This window comes from Cebus imitator, unplaced genomic scaffold, assembly GCF_001604975.1.
Source record: "Cebus imitator isolate Cc_AM_T3 unplaced genomic scaffold, Cebus_imitator-1.0 Scaffold129, whole genome shotgun sequence".
NCBI lineage: Eukaryota > Metazoa > Chordata > Mammalia > Primates > Cebidae > Cebus > Cebus imitator.
The window spans coordinates 6,713,687-6,732,856 of record NW_016107444.1 but is presented as its reverse complement, the minus strand read 5'-3'; the positions used below and the strand labels follow the sequence as shown (position 1 = coordinate 6,732,856).

Genomic DNA, 19,170 nt, shown 5'->3' with positions numbered 1-19,170 from the left:
AAAAAATGCTTAGTTTATATATGAAGAACCAATTACCCTACCTTTAACTTTGTCTGTAGCCAAATTAATTTTTAATATTTAATATTTGTAGCTAAATTTATTTAAGATCAGAGATGTGAAATATTTATAGAGAAAGAGCTGATGATGAACTCAATAACAAACCCCATGGTTTCACTTGTAATAACCAAGGCCTCTAGGTTACTTTTATAAACCTGATAGCTATAAATTCAGAGGTAAAATGAATAGAGGGATTTAAAAAAAAAAAAAAAAAACCATGAACCCAAGATTAAAATGACTACCAAAGAGACTAGTTAAATAGATTAGTCCCCTTGTAGCAGTCATTGATGACATTTTAAAGAACAAATAGACCAATATGGAATCACATAAAGCAAGAAAGCACTCTGATGGAGGTGACACTTGGGACAGGCTTTCTTATGTTTTTGTTTTTTTCTCTGAAGCACAAACTCTTTGTTCATACCCCTATGTGTCATAACTGACTAAGCCAATAAATTGGCTTCCATATAAGTTTACTTTTTTTAATTTGTAAAGTAGAAAAATGAAAGGACAGTTCTTCTTTACTATAAAACTAGTGAAACTTATTTTTGCAAGCTAAAACTATACCCCTGCTGAAGATAAAGTACTGTGGAAGGTCTAAAACTATTAACAGGTAAAAAGCAAATCTGATTTTGTAAATAAAAACATTTCATAGGGGAAAAAAAAAAAGCAGCAGCAGCCCAGGGTTCAGCCATATCTATAGACTTTCATAGTCCTTTCAGCATCATTAATTCTTAAATCTTAGAATTTTAAAAGAGGAAAAATCTTTATAAATCTTTTTGTTTGTTTGTTTGATAGAAGGTCTGCCTCTATCACCAGGCTGGAGTGCAGTGGCACAATCTTGGTTCACTGCAGCCTCGACCTCCCTGGGCTCATCCTCCCACCTCAGCCTCCCAAGTAGCTGCTGGGACCACAGGTGTGTACCACCATGCCCCACTAATTTTTGTATTTTTATTGAACATGAATCTAGGAATCCACATCATCTTAAAATGCAATATATGTATAAAAATGATAACATAATAAGCAGAAAATCAAGGCATGAAGAAAAGAACAGTAAGAGTAGAATTTACCAGGGCATGAATAATCTCATGTTTCACTGTGGACAACATCCCAATAAACTCCTGAGGCTGAGTAGAGATCATATTTGGACACAGGTTAGCATATCCTGCTATTGGCCTGTCAAAACAGACATTGAATTTTTAAATTATATTACAGAACAATATTTATTAACACTTACTTCTCCATCAAACACTGCTCAAGGACAGAGAAATCTTTGCGAAGTATCAAATGTTACTTTGTACCATCACTATCTTTTACTTTCAAGACATGTATCCTCTGCTTTCCTATGGCATGGCAAATCAAAACTTGTTTCCACAAAAGGGCATCACTGATTATACTTTAAAGTGATTTTTTGGAATATATCAATATAATGCCCAAAAAAGAATGAACTCAAAGGCTCAAATTCTAACACCATTTTACTTGCAAAATCCATATGTGACTTCAGCATTTCATCTACGGGCACGGAGACAAGCAGGCAGAGAGGGAAACCAGTTATAAAATGGGGCAATCAGTGAATGGCTCAGGCTGCTGAAATGTGTTGACTCTTCTTATCTCTGTTTGCTATTCCCTTTCTCCTGCTCCAACACTGCCTACATTCATATAAATATTTCTACCTTCCCACCATCTTCTTCCAAATTCCACACCATTTAGAATCTACACACTTCTACATCTCTCTCTGTGCCTAGAACCTGAGAGTCCAAGGGCAGACTGGGACTCAAGAGTCCAGAGTAATTCAGCTCCACCATGCACCTACCTGTCTTTCAAAAGCTGTGGCCGATGAACAATGCTAAACAACTGCAAGCTCAGCTCTCCTACCACTACCTTAACATTTCACATAGATGTACCGCAAAGATCATCCAAGTATAATTGCCTATTTACAAAGTACATTTATCTTATTCAAACTTTTTAAATACTGTATCTTTTCTTCATAGGTAATAGGCACAGACTTAGAATTAGAAAAAGTATGACTACAATTCATTTATTTAAAATTTGCCACAGTGACCTGTAAAATACAAAATGGATTTCACTTCCAGGCTTAAAACTCTTCAGGGGCTTCCTATAGCACTTAGAATAAAACAATCCTGTCTGCCTCTCCAAGAACTTGTCCTCCAACACAGTGTCCACTGAAGTGGCTTCTGACAGCAACAGGTACACATGGCTTTTGCCTTGCATAAGCTCTTCACACATCTCTTTATTTGGCTAAAGCCTATCAATGTGCAGGTTGCAGCTGAAGGTTCCCTTTTTCAAAGAGGTCTTCCTTGCTCAATTCATCTAAAGCTCTTTTATTCTATTCTATGTGACAGCATTCTATTTATTTTCTACAAAGCATTTATCATACTTTGAAATCACATATTTATTTGCAGGAATATTTAATACCTGTCTCCCTCTGTAATCCATAAGTTCCATGAGGCAGGTACACATGTACATCTTGTTTACCTAGTCTGTTGGCCACTCAAATATTCATGAAATGAATTAATGCAATATAGCAATTCTAAGGGAAGGTTTCACTTCCCTGAAAACGAGTAACTTAAAGCCAGGGGCAGTGGCTCATCCCTGTCATCCTAGCACTTTGGGAGGCCTTGCCAGGCAGATCACCAGAGGTCAGGAGTTTGAGACCAGTCTGACCAATATGGTGAAAACTTGTCTCTACTAAAAATATAAAAATTAGCCAGATGTTTTAGTATGCACCTGTAATCCCAGCTACTCGGGAGGCTGAGGCAAAAGAATTGCTTGAACCCAGGAGGTCGAGGCTACAGTGACCTGAGATCATGCCACTGCACTCCAGCCTGGGCGACAGAGCAAGACACCATCTCAAAAAAAAATGTAACTGCTTTTTCTCATAACAAATCTAGGAGAAGTTAGTATAACTAATTCACGTGCATGAAAGGACCTTTGCTAAGGTGTTAAACATCTATCCATTGGTCAAATGGCTCAAATTCTAACACAGAATTCATGAATTGGTCAAAATCCTAGAACTCTGGGAGGCCAAGGCAGGCAGATCACCTGAGGTCAGGAGTTAGAGACCAGCCTGGCCAACATACTGAAACCTTCATCTCTACTAAAAACATGAAAATGAGCCGGGCGTGGTGGTGCACGCCTGTAGTTCCAGCTACTTGGGAAGCTGAGGCAGGAGAATCACTTGAACAAGGCAGGTGGAGGTTGCAATGAGCCGAGATCACGCCACAGCACTCCAGCCTGGGTGACAGAGAGAGACTCCATCTCAAAAAAAAAAAAAAGATTACCTCTCTCTTTGAAGTCAGTTAATCTCAAATCTAATCTCACCTAGATTTCAGAATGTTACATACAATCTATTCTTAGACATATGGCAATTTCTACGGCCTTTAATTAATTTGTCTGGTATGCAACAGGCAATCTTCTGCATACATAACTTTTCGTTTCAAGGCTGGGCTGCTTCACAGGAAAATTTTTTGAAATCTTTTGTAAATAAAGAGAACTCTGAATTTTCAAGTAATATTTAACTAAGTGAATCACATATAACAAATGATATTAGATGAACAGTCATTATTAACATTTTAACAGTTTTAGCATAGAAGGTGCTAAAATTAAAGTTCAAACTGTTTCCTTAGAGTGGTAGTCACCTGGACAGAAAATTCTCTTGACAGTAGACTTTTTTTTTAATTTATTTGTGGACACAGGGTCTGGCTCTGTGGCCCAGGCTGGAGTGCATGTGGCACAATCACAGCTCTCTGCGACTTACAACTCCCAGGCTCAAGTGATCCTCCCATCTCAGCCTCCTGAATAGCTGGGACTACAGGCGCATGCCACCACTCCTGGCTAATTTTTGTATTTTTTTTAGAGATGGAGTTTCACCATGTTGCCCAGGCTAGTCTCAACCTCTTGAGCTCAAGTGATCTTCCCACCTCAGCCTCCCAAAGAGCTGGAATTAAAGGCGTGAGCCACCGCACCTGACCTTTTGTTTTTCTTTTTTGTGGGGGACAAGGTTTCACTCTGTTCCCCAGGCTGGAGTGCAGTGGCATGACCACAGCTCATTGTAGCCTCAACCTCTCAGCCTCAGGCAATCCTCCCACTTCAGCCTCCTGAGTAGCTGGAACCACAGGAGCATGCACGACGCCTGGCTAATTTTGTTTATTTTTTGAAAAGATGAGGTCTGTGTTGCCCAAGCTGGTTTTGAACTCCTGGGCTCAAGTGGGCCTCCCACCTCAGCCTCCCAAAGAGCTGGGATTACAGGCGTGAGCCACCGCACCAGGCCCACTTAACAGCAGACTTGTTCTCTGGAATACTGGCAAAAACAATAGGATCAAAATGGAACAGGAATGGCAGAAAGAAAAGTCAAATGAAGTGTTTGGCTTTTCTCTCACTTTGACTAAAAACTTGGGTTACCACATTAATAACGGTCTAATCACTGTCCCCTAACGCCACTCCAAATCCAGGCAGCATGCTACTTCTGTCTACCAAAGGCAATCTGGCAAATGCAAGATTCCTGTAATCTTAACACTAAAAACACAGTTTGCTTTAAGAGTTCCCATACTAGACCTTAGACACTAAGTCTCGGAGGAAAGTTTACCTGTCCATGTTTGCTTCCTGCTGACAGTAGGCTGCAGAGGAAAGTTTACCTGTCCATGTTTGCTTCCTGCTGACAGTAGGCTGCAGAGGAAAGTTTACCTGTCCATGTTTGCTTCCTGCTGACAGTAGGCTGCATAGGAGATGATGTTTTCACGGCTGCACCTCTCAGTGGCCAGAGCACCAACGTACAGTACAAAGTCTGCATCCGGGATGCCTTCTTGGTCTGGCGCACCCGCTGCTCCATGGGGCCACTTACCCCCACGGTAGACTCTGCATTGCTGCACCCACAGGGGACAACAGAAAGCCAGACCAGAGACAAAGTTAGCTACAGTGGCATTTAATCTTACAGTAAAATCTACACTGTAAACAAAAGTAAAATTATATCTTTATTATCTCTAAACTTATATCAAAATCCATACCTCCTTGTCTACTCAATACCTAGCTCTAATTCTGGATTTATTTTACTGAAATGTCTACTTTACATAAAATGATCATAAACCTATAACCTCAATTAAATAATAAGATATCACAAAGGAAGGCCAACCAAGCAGGATGTTAAAAAGACAGAAATATAAAAAGTTTTAAAACTCAGAAACTAGACGAAGGGATTTTCTTATAAGGAATGTTTTTTTGTTTTTTTTCTTTTCAACTTTCTTTCAATCTACAGTTAAGTCTAAACTAAGTGGTAAAAAATTTTTTATCTAACGGAAATATATTTCCTATTATAATTCACATCTTGTCAAAAATTCAAACAATCTAAAGGTATGTAAGGTAAAGTCAAAGTCATCTCATGATATTACCCTTGTTTCTAATCTTCTAAGCAAATCTTTTATTATAAAAAAATTTTTTTTGATATATATAGATGGGGTCTCACTATATTGACCAGGCTGGTCTTGAACTCTTGGCCTCCCAAAGTGCAAGAATTAAGGGATTACAGGCATGAGTCACCACATCCTGCCTGGCAAATCTTATTTGCCTCTGTAATGGTTGCTTTTTTGAAAGCGACTTCTATCAAAATTCCCAAATAATCATAATCTCCAAATCAGAAACAGAAAAATCAGTAAATTGTTTTTATTTAAGGTATAAGCAATGCTTACAGAGGAAAAAAAAAAACAAATTCTCATTTCATTTAACAGAAAATACATTGTTTATTCTTCCTTCTCTAACACATACATTTATAATTTTTAAAATCCATTACTGTAAGGGGTTGGAGTTGAGGAGATGTTGGTCAAAGAATATGTGTTTACAGTTAGTGGAATAAGTTCAAGACACCTATTGTAAAGCACAGTGACTGGTTAATGACAACATGCTGTGTTCTTATTTATTTATTTATTTTGTTTATTTTAAGACGGAGTCTTGCTCTGTTGTCCAGGCTGCAGTGCAGTGGTGTGACCTTGGCTCACTGCAATCTCCACCTCCCAGGTTCAAGCAATTCTCCCTGCCTCAGCCTCCAGAGGAATTGGATCTACAGGTGCCCGCCACCATGTCTGGCTAATTTTTCTATTTTTAGTAGAGACAGGGTTTTGCCATGTTGGCCAGGCTGGTCTTGAATCCCTGACCTCAGGTGATCTGCCCACCTCAGCCTCCCATAATTCTGTGATTACAGGCATGAGCCACCACACCGGGCCTTGTATTTTTTTAAGCAATAGCTTAGCTTAGGCATAATCTGAGATATTTTTATTCATTTATTTATTTTTGAGACAGGGTCTCACTCTGTCACCCAGGTTGGAGTTTAGTGGGAAGATCACAGCTTACCACAACCTCCACCTCCCCGGCTCAAGCAATCCTCCCACCACAGCATCCCAAGTAGCTGGGACCACAGGCACACACCACCACACCTGGCTAATTTTTTGTATAAACAGGGTTTCACCATGTTGCCAAGGGTAGTCTTGAACTCCTGGAGTCAAGCAATCTGTCTACCTTGGCCTTCCAAAGTGCTGGAACTACAAGTATGAGCTACTGTGCCCGGCCTTAATTTTTTATTTTTTTGATATAAGTAATATTCAATATGAAAAATCAGAACATCACAAAAATCTCCATAACTTACCAAAGAAAACCACTTTCCCCAACAATCTCTTAAAGAACACCATTAACATTTTTATATACATCCAGATTTAACATGTGTATGCTTCCAGACTGTTTGATAGTTTTTTATTTTCTGTGTTCCATACTTTCAAATAAAATGGGCTAAAAATAAAAAGATTTGCAACCTTTTTTTTTCATGTAAGAGCTTAAATTTCTTTCCAAGTCAGTTCATAGAGATTTATTTCATTTTTTAACAACTGTACAGTATTCTACTACCATAACTTAACTAATACCCTAAATAGGCATATTTATAGTTTTGCAAAGAACATCTCTGAACATATATTATGCAGCCATTAGTATTTTATGCAATAAATTTCTAGGTTGGGTTGAAGCACACATATTTTTTGTATTAAGAGATGTCAGACTATCCTTTAAAAAACTGAGGTATATACCTGGCCAAAAGAGATTTTGGAAGAGAAAGATAACGTTCTAAGCTGAACAGATTCAGCAGATCAAGATAAATAGCGGTGGGGAGGCCTGTGGGGAGGAGTGAGGAAAGAAAATATAATTAAACTCACTTGAAAGCTAATGAAAGAATAAAATCAGCATATCTAACTGTGATTACTTTTTGTAGACCAAGGAACCTACTAAGACTTTGACCTTGAATCTGTAAAAATGATCTGACACTCACAAATTAAAATCTCCTCAAGTGTAAAAACATTGCTAAGAGCAGGATGAAATACCTGGAGATGTTCCTCTGGAACAATAACTGGGCCGCATTTTGTGTGCACTGCACATTCCCCAGTGCAGTATCTATGAGGATCATTTTCCTTCCGGAGGTATTGGTTTGTGGCACATTGTCTTAAGTTCATTTGTAAATCAAAGTTTAAATACAAAAAAGAGAATATTATGTAGCAGTTAAAAACATGGTAATCAACTGGTAGCTGCTATGTTACTTCATTAATAACGTTACTATTTTAGTTAGGAAAGTAGGCTAAGAAAGAATTTGGGTTCTATAGGAAATTTGGGTTTCTAAATGATTTGAGTTTTTAAATACTCAAATGCTTCATAAAGCTAACACTGTATACACATGAACATGGGAAAAAGCGGATTTGGAGAACAGAGGACAACCAAATCCCCGAAAAAATTCAGTAGGCCATCACATAATGAAAGATCAGGGAAAGAATGATTATCCAGCAGATGCGTTTTTATTCTTTTAAAATACCTTGCAGTTTGATCTCTAAGAATAAGCACAATAAAATTCTAGTATAAGCTTCACATCTTGCCATATTTGTAGAATGGGAAAGGCAGAGTACTGAGTGGCCGAAGAAAATCACCTGTATTTAATGAGACATACCTGCTAAGTAAGATAGTGCCAGCAGGTCTACGGACCTGAAAAGTCTTCTCTAAATAAGAAATAGCTTGTGGGAAAAGCTTGTTCTAAATAAAAGTTAAAAAAACAGTTAGAATTATAAGGAAGAGATAAATTATATTTAAAACAAGCAAGCACAGGATATTAATGACTAAGGGGACAAACGGGAAACACTTTATAATTATGGAATACAGATACTAGTTGGTCAAGGTTGTAGAGCAAGGGGTAGGAAGAGGGTAAGTCCAGTAGGAAAAGAATTTCCCCATTTTCTAGTTCAACTTGGGAAAACAGTACTAGGTAGACATTTCCTTCCCTAACCCCATTTAAATAGAAAGCCAGAAAACATGTATCTCAACTATTTTTTATTTTTAATTAAATATTAATTTCCTTTGATACTATACCTTTAACAAAACTGCAATATATCTCAACTATATTAATATAGATTACTACGAATGACAGGCTGACTTAGATGATTCCAACACTAAAATAGTTTATGTTAAGAAAATCTTATGTTTAATTAAACTCACCAATTTCTGTGGCCCATAGTCAACTGGCTTTGTGTGTCTGCATGTGTGCATGTGTGTGTCTGCGTGTGTGCATGTCTGCATGTGTGTCCGTGTGTGCCTGCATGTGTGTGTCTGCATGTGTGCGTGTATGTGCATGTCTGTGTATGTGCATGTCTGTGTGTGTACATGTCTGCATGTGTGCGTGTGTGTGTGCGTGTCTGCATGTGTGCGTGTGTGTGTGCATGTCTGTGTGTGTGTCTGTGTCTGCGTGTGTGTGTGTGCGCGCGTGTGTGTGTGTATATGTGTGTGTGTGTGTCTCCATATAGTTAAAAATCTAATGTGGTTATCAGGTCAATCTTCAGGAAAATAAACATTTCCACCAAGAGAACAGTGTTCTCAATGTATTTCAAAAATTGTCTTTTTCACCCTATTCTCTGAATGATTTGCTCCCCAAAAACCTGAGAGAGCAAGCAATAAAAGGAGAAGACTAACAAATTATTTTAAAATGACTAATTTAATGCCAAATACCAACGAAGTTTTCATGAGTGCATCGCAAAGACACCTTTGATAAATACTTTCACTACCAACACCTTTTATTCAGTCATTCACAAAAGTCATGTATATATTTTACTTTAATGAAGTAGAATTTACATATAATAAAATTGTAAATGTCCAATTCAAGCTATGAGTATTTATTACATACCTTTACAAGATTTTTTTTCTCAGGGAGCAACCTGAAAATAATGACATAAAAACATAAGAATTACCTCTCAGAGGTGTAGCACTATCTCATCTGTTCAGAATGCATCTGTAAAGAGCCCCAAGGAATCCTATATGCATAAAATAACTGTCCTCCAAAATTTCAACTTACCTCACTGAGTATTTGAGAGTTTACTCTGTGCCACAACATGGCACTAAGCATGATCATGTCATTTCATTCATTTGGAAAGGATAGGGAAAGACCACTCCTAACAGCTCTTCATGAACTACTGTAGATTCATAATTTATCTGTGTTCTGGATCCCACTTACATGAAATAAAAATCAGACTAGCCGGGCGCGGTGGCTCAAGCCTGTAATCCCAGCACTTTGGGAGGCCGAGGCGGGTGGATCACGAGGTCAAGAATCCAGACCATCCTGGTCAACATGGTGAAACCCCGTCTCTACTAAAACTACAAAAAATTAGCTGGGCATGGTGGCGCGTGTCTGTAATCCCAGCTACTCAGGAGGCTGAGGCAGGAGAATTGCCTGAACCCAGGAGGCGGAGGTTGCGGTGAGCCGAGATCGCGCCATTGCACTCTAGCCTGGGTAACAAGAGCGAAACTCTGTCTCAAAAAAAAAAAAAAAAATCAGACTAATCTCTCTGGTTAATAATTTCATAAACTTTCTTATTATTGTTTATATTAGTACTTATTTTTTCCTCCAAGTGTCAGAGATGTTTGAACCAGAGCAACTCCATCTTCAGTAGTGGCTGGGTAAAATAAGGCTGAGCCCTAATGGGCTGCATTCCTGGATGATTATGCATTCTAAGTCGCAGGATGAGGCAGGAGGTCGGCCCAAGATACAGGTCATAAAGACTTTGCTGATAAAACAGGTTGCAATAAGGAAGCTGGCTAAATCCCACCAAAACCAAGATGGCGACAAGAGTGACCTCTGGTCATCCTCACTGCTACACTCCCACCAGCGCCATGACAGTTTGCAAATGCCGAGGCAATGTCAGGAAGTTACCCTACACGGTCTAAAAAAGGGGAGGCATGAATAATCCACCCCTTGGTTAGCATGTAATTAAGAAATCACCATAAAAAATGGGCAATCACAGCCCTTCGGGCTGCTTTGCCTATGGAGTAGCCATTCTTTTATTCCTTTACTTTTCTAATAATCTTGCTTTCACTTTACTCTATGGCTTTGCTTCTAATTCTTCTTGTGAGAGACCAAAGAATCGTCTCTTGGGGTCTGGAACAGGACCTCTTTCCAGTAACATGAGTTTTTAATTGAAGAGAACTTTTGGGTCTATTACTGTCCACATCCAAGTAGATCCACATTTGTTCTGTTTAAATTGTTCATGATTTACCAGGAAAGGAAGATGGAAAAAAGAAAGTTATTCATGATATATAAACTTTAATCATATTCCATGGCCTTCATATTTTCAGACTCAAATGCATTTTCAGCTTAATTCCACTTTGAAGCTACATGAGTCCTTTTAAAGTTTTATCTATAGACTTTTAAAACTTCAGGTAACAGGTGAAAATATCTTTAACATTTAGACTAATAATGTAAAAGATGACAATATAATGATGTACTTACTCTTCGACACTTTTATCATAAACAGTCTTGATTCTTAAATGCTCATCAACGTCTCTCTTTACTACATGATTTGCCTTAAGATGAACTTTATTTATGACCTGAAAAAAGGGAACAAATTTGAAAATTTTTTAAAAATACATATAGATTAACCCATTGAGATCTAAAGTTAAAATTAACAAACTAAATTTCAAGTACAATACACAGAGAAAAAGTCCCTTGGCCCAAATTCCACCATTTCAGCATTCTTTTTTTTGGGGGGGCGGAGTCTTGCTCTGTCACCATGCTGGAGTGCAGTGGTGCAATCTCGGCTCACTGCAACCTCCACCTCCTGGGTTCAAGCGATTCTTCCGCCTCAGCCTCCCGAGTAGCTGGGACCACAGGCACGTGCCACCATGCCCGGCTAATTTTTGTATTTTTAGTAGAGACAGGGTTTCACCACGTTGGCCAGGATGGTCTCGATCTCTTGACCTCGTGATCCACCCACCTTGGCCTCCCAAAGTGCTGGGATTACAGGTGTGAGCCACTGCGGCCAGCATATTTTAGCATTCTTTTTTTTTTTTTGAGACGGAGTTTCACTCTTGTTACCCAGGCTGGAGTGCAATGGCGCGATCTCGGCTCACCGCAACCTCCGCCTCCTGGGTTCAGGCAATTCTCCTGCCTCAGCCTCCTGAGTAGCTGGGATTACAGGCACGCGCCACCATGCCCAGCTAATTTTTTGTAGTTTTAGTAGAGACAGGGTTTCACCGTGTTGACCAGGGTGGTCTCGATCTCTTCACCTCATGATCCACCCGCCTCGGCCTCCCAAAGTGCTGGGATTACAGGCTTGAGCCACCGCGCCCGGCCCATTTTAGCATTCTTAAACCTCAAAGATCTCCCAAGCAAATGCTATCATTTGGAAGACAAGTACCATGAATTCAAGTCACATGACTAAATCATTATGGAAACAGTAGCTGTCAATAGGCTTTTAGGGTTCTCTGTCACTTATTTGTAGTTTCTTACATAAATTCCAGTTTTGCCAATTTCGGGTCTTCAGAAAATGATGGGAAGAAACCAAAAGTATCTTCAATTACTTTAATATAGGACAAAAATTTATTTACAAAAGAGTTTTTCATTTTGAACTTTTTTCTCCCGTTCTCATGTACCATTTACATCATTTTTTCAGGGATGAATAAAAAAAGACAAGAAAGGTTTCAGCAGTATCAGCACTTTATGGAACCCTAAATGTATAGAAGAAAAAAATGTGTTTGTTAAACTAAAAATGAACTATATAATATCTCATTAATATAACTCCAGCAATGAACCTGAACAATGAACAATCTGAAGATTTACATAAGAAAATAGAATTTTGTATTTTGTAGAAAAACAACTATATTGTATGTGTTTGATCTATTAATATAGTAATAGTCACAGATTTTCACAATACTTATTGCCTGCTCTACTACAACGACCTGACTCCCTACCTCCAGTCTTTTACTCATTCCATTCCAACCTATCCCCAGGTAACAGATTATTTTATGGCCATTAAAAAACCATCAGAAAGGTCTGGGCACAGCAAATGGATATGGTACATTTTAGGAACCCATTACATGACTAATCTCCCTGCAGATAACACATTACAAAATCCGGACAAAATACAATCTCTGACAGTTCTTGGGGGAGGGAGAAAGACAGGAAGAATTTGGAAGAATCTACTGTTAGAATACAGGAATTATAACTCTGAGATTTGCAAGTCTAACTTTTGCCTGAGAGCACAGTACCCAATCTGTATCTCTTGGTGTGGCAGGAGGTCAGAGCCTCCCTGACTTGAGGAGCTACAGCAAAATGTTCAGAATTTGCATCACCAGCAAGTCAGAAGTTAGAGAGGAAATCTTGCAAGAGAAGAAGCCACAGAAGGTACCCCAAAATCTGCATATGAAACCCAGTCAAATTGTTAACAGACCATTAGATTCCATGTCTGACGACAAAATTACAAATGTATGCAATAAAACCCAGCAAAGAATAACTTGCCAACAACAGGAGATACGGAGTTTGGAATTTTGAACACAGTTAAGTTAAATGCCAGCTACCAAAACAAACAAACAAAACACAAAAAAAATACTTCAGAGAAATACAACAGAATCCAGACACTTTACAACGCATTACCTATGGTGTCCATTATTTAATAAAAAATCAGCAGCAAGGAGAACAAAATCGAAAAATGTGACCCACACTGGGGGAAAAAAGCAGGGAATAGAAACAGACCCTAAAATGACCTAAATTTAAACAATTACTTTAATGCAGCTTAAATGTGTTCAGGAACTTAAAAGAAAACATACATATAATGAGTAAGTAGATAGGGAACCTCAGGAGAGAAACTATGAAAAGAACCAAATGGAAATTCTAGAGCTTAAAAGTACAATAACTAAAAAATTCACTGGGGCTGGGCGCGGTGGCTCACACCTGTAATTCCAGCACTTTGGGAGGCCAGGCAGGTGGGCCACTTGAGGTCAGGAGTTCGAGACCAGGCTGGCCAACATGGCGAGACCCCGTCTCTACTAAAAATACAAAATTTAGTGGGCCATGTTGGTGCACACCTGTAATCCCGGCTACTCCGGAGGCTGAGGCATGAGAATCACTTGAATCTGGGAGGTGGAGGTTGCAGTGAGTCGAGACCACGCCATCACCCTCCAGCCTGGGTGACAGAGCAAGACTCTGTTTCCAAAAAAAAAAAAAAAACTCACTGAAAAGAATTAAAAGAAAATTGGAGATGGCAGCAGCATCAGTGAACTTGAAGATAGATCTAGAGAAATTATCCAATCCAAAGAAGAGAAATATGAAAGACTAAAAAATTTAAAAAACCAGAGCCTCAGAGAATGGATACCAAGCAATCTAACAGATATGTAATTAGAGTCCTACAAGGACAGGAGAAATTATATTTGAAAGAAATAACAGCTAAAATTTTTCAAATTTGCTGAAAGATATCAACTTACAGATCCAAGAAGTTCATAAACCTCAAGCAGGATAAAAAAACAAATGAGGCTGGGCACAGTGGCTCATGTCTGTAATCCCAGCTACTCAGGATGCTGAGGCATGAGAGTCACTTGAAGCCAGGATGTGGAGGTTTAAGTGAGCCAAGATCGTGCCACTGAACTCCAGCCTGGGCAACAGGGCAAGACTCTGTCGCATTAAAACGCACACACACACACACACACACAGACACCACGCAGGTATACCATAGGCAAACTTGTGAAATCTGAAAATAAAGATAAAATACTGAAAGCAATGAGAGGAAAAACAACACATTTGATATGGTTTGGCTCTGTATCCCCAACCAAATTTCATCTTGAATTGTAATCCCACGTTTGGAGGGTGGGAGGTGATTGGATCATAGGGATATTTCCCCATGCTGTTCTCAGGATAGTGAGTGAGTTTTCACAAGATCTGATGGTTTTATAAGCCTCTGGTATTTCCCATGCCTGAACTTCTCTCTCCTGCTGCGATGTAAAGAAGGTCCTTGCTTCTCCTTTGTCTTCGCCATGATTTTAAGTTTCCTGAGGCCTCCCCAGCCAATGTGGAACTGTAAACCTCTTTCCTTTATAAATTACCCAGTCTTGGGTAGTATCTTTATAACAGTCTGAGAACAGACAAATACAAGATTATATATAGGAAGGGAAAAGAAGTACGAATGGCACTGACTTTCCATCAAGAACTGTAAAGTACAGAAGACAATGAAATAAACAGTAAAGGGCTAAAAGAAAGAAATTCAACACGGAAGTCTATATCCAATGAAACTAACCTTTAAAAGTGAAGAGGAAATAAAGACATTTCAGATAAACCTAAGAAAAATTCATCATCAGCAGACCTACCACAAGAAATGCTAAAGGAAGTTCTTCGTGGGAATGGAAATGACACTAAAGGGTAACCTGCTTCTGTAGGAAGGAATGTAGACTAGTGGAAATGGTAAACATATAAATAGATATAAAAGACTATTGTGCAAATACAGCTTGTTCTCTGTAGGAAGGCCCAGTGGTAAGGTTGACCTTTGACTGGCATCTGGGTACCTGGATGGTAAGCACTTCCCTATACTGATCTAAAACTTCACTAGGTTATAAGGGTGGCTCATTGTGTCTAAACTATTTACAGAAACAATATGGCATATGCTGAACATTTGCTTGCTTCTGGAGTCTGAAATTTCAGTGGCTGAAATTCTGTCTACATGACCAGCCTCCAATAAAATCCCTGGACTCTAAGAATCAGGTGATCTTCCCTGGTAGACTACATTTTGTGCATGCTGTAACAACACACTGCTGAAGGAATTAAGCAGGTCCTTTGTGACTCTACTAAGACAGGACTCTTGGAAGTTTTTACCTAATTTCCTCTAGTCTTTGCCCCATGATCTTTTTTCTTTGCTGATTTTACTTTGTATGCTTTCACTGTAATAAATTTCAGTTGTGAGTATAACTACAAGCGGAGTCCGGCGAGGCCACCTAGCAATCGCCAAACCTGGAGTGGTCTTGGTAACCCTCAACACAATTATATACACTTCTTTTCTTCTTTCAAATTCTTTAAAGACAAATAAATACTTAAAGCAAAAATTGTAAAATTTTAAATTGTAAAGTTTTTTTTTAAATTTATTTTTTTTATTTATTTTCTTTTTTTCTGAGACAGAGTCTCAGACTCTGTTGCCCAGACTGGAGTGCTGTGGTCCAATCTTGGCTCACTGCAACCTCTGCTTCCTGAGTTCAAGTGATTCTCCTGCCTCAGCCTCTTGTGAAGCTAGGATTACAGGTGCCCACGACCATGACCAGGTAATTTTTTTACTTTTAGTAGAGACAGGGTTTCACCATGTTGGCGAGGCTGGTCTTGAATTCCTGACCTCAGGTGATCTGCCAGCCTCAGTCTCCCAAAGTACTGGGATTACAGTCATGAGCCACTATGCTGGCCTAATTGTGAGGTTTATAATATATGAAGAAGTAATATATATTCCAGTAAGAGAGAAATAAATGAAATTATGCTGTTGAAATTTCCTATATTTAACATGACTATTTTTTAAGTTTTAGTTTAAGTAGGTGTCATAAGTACACTACATATACTGTAATCACTGGAGCAAACACTCAATATTTTGTATTGTACATTCTGCTCAAGAATGTGTGGGACATTCACTTAGCTAAATCATATTTTGGGCCATAAAGCAAACTTTAAGATATAAAAGAACTGGTAAAAAGGATGTTTTCCAACAATAATAAAATTTGATAAGAATGCAATTTCAGAACGAAATCCCCAAATATTTTTAAAAAATCAAACAACGAACTTTTAAATAACCCTTAGTTTGGAGAGGAAATTACAAAGGAAATTAGAAAATAGTTAGAACCAAATACAAATAAAATTACAAGTTAATATTTGTGGGATGCAGCTAAACTAGTATTTAGAGGGAACGGATAAGCTTTAAATGTTTATTTTAGAAAAAAGATCTCCAATTCATGATCTAAGGTTCTACCTTACGATACTAAAAAAAAAAGGAACAAACTGAACTCAAAGAAAGCAGTAAGATGGGCATGGTGGCTCATAGCTATAATCCCAGCACTTTGGGAGGTTATGGTGGGAGGAATGCTTGAGCTTGGGAGTTCAAGGCTGCAGTGAGCAGTGACTGCGCAACTACACTTCAACCTAGGCGACAGAGTGAGACCCTGTCTCAAAAAAGAAAAGAAAAGACAGAGAGAATACAAACTACCAATGCTGGAAACTACACAGAAGATATCACTAGAGAGACTTTATGGCCCTTTAGAGATGATCATCAAGGAATATAATGAAAACTTCATGTCCATACATTTGACAACTTAAACGAAGTGAAATTCTTTGAGAGACATACTTAATAAAACATAGTCAAGAAGAAATAATAATCTGAATTGTCCAAAATCAAAGTATGACTTTCAAAAATGAAAATTCTAGAATGAAATGACTTAATTAGTGAATTCTACTAAACATTTAAGGAAGAAACAACATTGATTCTACAGAAACTCTTCCTGAAAATAGAAGAAAATGGGCTATGTCCCAGCTCATGCTATGAGGCCAGCATTATCCTGATACCAAACCTGAAGTTATTATTAGAGAGGAAAAGAAAATAAAACTACAGACCAATATCTTTGCAAGTAGTTGGTAAAAAACATAAATATAAAAATAAAAAAATAAGGCTGGGCACAGTGGCTCATGCCTGTAATCCCACCACTTTGGGAGGCCGAGGCAGGCAGATCACAAGGTCAGGAGAGCAAGATCATCCTGGCTAACACAGTGAAACCCTATCTCTACTAAAAATACAAAAAATTAGTCAGGCATGGTGGGACATGCCTGTAGTCCCAGCTACTCAAGAGGCTGAGGCAGAAGAATTGCTTGAACCCAGGAGGTGGAGGTTGCAGTGAGCTGAGATCGCACCACTGCACCCCAGCCTGGGCTACAGAGCAAGACTCTGTCTCAAAAAAAAAAAATTTTAATTTAATTTAAAAAATTAAATTAAAAAAAAACCACAGACCAATATCCCTTATTAATACAGATATAAAGGTGAAATGGTTCACATCTATAATCCCAGAGCTTTGGGATGCCGAGGTAGGAGGACTGGTTGAGTCAAGTGGTTCCACATGAGCCTGGTAAACATAGCAAGACCCCCACATCCATTAAACATAAAAATAAAGGAACTGAGTGTGGTGGCTGTCAATCCTAGCTAATTGGGAGGCTGAGGCAGGAGGATGGCTTAGGCCAAGTAGTTTAAGGGCGTATAGCGAGCTATGACTGTGCCACTATACTCCAGCCTGGATGACAGAGTAACACCCTGTCTCTAAAAAATAAAAACATATAGATGTAAAATCATCAGCAAAACATTAGCAATTCAAATGCAGCAAATGTAAAAAGGGTAACAAAGCATCACCAAGTGAGGTTCATCTCAAGAATGCAAGGCTGATTTGACATTCAAAGAAAATCAATGTAACAGATAATATCAACAGTAAAAAAGAAAAGCCACATGGTTATATCAACCGGTGCATGAAAGATAGTTAAGAAAATTCAACATCCACTCATGATTTTTAAAAAAACTCTCACCACACTAGGAATAGAAGGGAATTTTATTAATTTGATAAAGCATATCTATCAAAAAAAATCCATAATTAATATTTTAACAGTGGAGGACAGTGTTTTCCCCCTAAGATCAGAAACAAGACTAGATGCCTACTCTCACCACTCTTATTCAACATCATACTGGATGTCCCAGGCAGTGTGATAAGACAATATTAACATTAAAGATGTAATAGGCTGGGCGTGGTGGCTCACACCTATAATCCCAGCACTTTGGGAGGCCTAGGCAGGTGGATCACTTTAGGCCAGGAGTTTGAAACCAGCCTGGCCAACAAGACAAAATCTCATCTCTACCAAAAATACAAAAATTAGCCAGGTGGCGGCACCCATCTGTAGTCCCAGCTACTTGTGAGGCTGTGGTGGAAGAATCGCTTGAACCTAGGAGGTGGAGGTTGCAGTGAGCCAAGATTGTATCACTGCACTCCATCCTGGGCGATAGAGAGAGACTTTGTCTCAAAAAAAAAAAAAGATGTAATAAACAAAAGACGTATGTTGTAATGCCTAAAATACACAAGCGCACATGCATACACACACAAGTAAATGTAAGAAAATGAAACGAAACGCACGTAAGCTTGAACCACAAACAAGCCAAATAAGCCTATTTTCTCTTATATTAATATAGTCATTATTAGGCTGGAGCACAGTGGTGCCAACCTGGTTCACTGCAGCCTTGACCTCCTGGGCTCAAGTGATCCTTCTACCTCAGCCCACCAAGTAGCTGGGACTACAGGTGTACACCAACACACCCAGCTAACTTTTGTATTTTTTGTAGAGACGGGGTTTTGTGAAGTTGCGCGGGCTGGTCTTGAACTCCTGAGCACAAGCGATTTGCCACCTCGGCCTCCAAAAGTGTTGGGATTACAGGTGTGAGCCACTGTACCTGGCCAAAAATTTTTAATAGAGAAAATCTGAAGTACAGTATTAATCACCTCACCTTATTAACATGTATAGAAATCTATATTCAATAACTATAGAATAGGCCAGGTGTGGTGGCTCCTGTCTGTAATCCCAGCACTTTGGGAGGCCAAGGCAGGAGGACTGCTTGAGTCCAGGAGCTCGAGACCAGCCTTGGCAACACAGTGAGACCCCATCTCTAAAAAAATAAAAATAACTATAGAATATATATTCTTTACAAGTACATGTGAAACGTTCAACAGGATAGATCACATTCTTTTTTTTTTTTTTTTTTTTTAGATTGGTTCTCC

At 38.8% G+C, this 19,170-nt stretch overlaps 1 protein-coding gene across 1 annotated transcript in view; it reads right to left on the bottom strand.

The window, feature by feature from the left end:
• Positions 1–19,170, bottom strand: part of LMLN (leishmanolysin like peptidase) — a 43,629-nt gene that overhangs the window by 17,711 nt on the left and 6,748 nt on the right. The window contains exons 2-7 of the mRNA XM_017541025.2: positions 10,865–10,962; positions 9,266–9,296; positions 8,042–8,124; positions 7,428–7,545; positions 4,759–4,937; positions 1,125–1,230 (exon numbers count right to left, since the gene is read on the bottom strand). Coding sequence (XP_017396514.1) covers positions 1,125–1,230; positions 4,759–4,937; positions 7,428–7,545; positions 8,042–8,124; positions 9,266–9,296; positions 10,865–10,962 — 615 coding nt within the window. The remainder of the gene's footprint in view (positions 1–1,124; positions 1,231–4,758; positions 4,938–7,427; positions 7,546–8,041; positions 8,125–9,265; positions 9,297–10,864; positions 10,963–19,170) is intronic.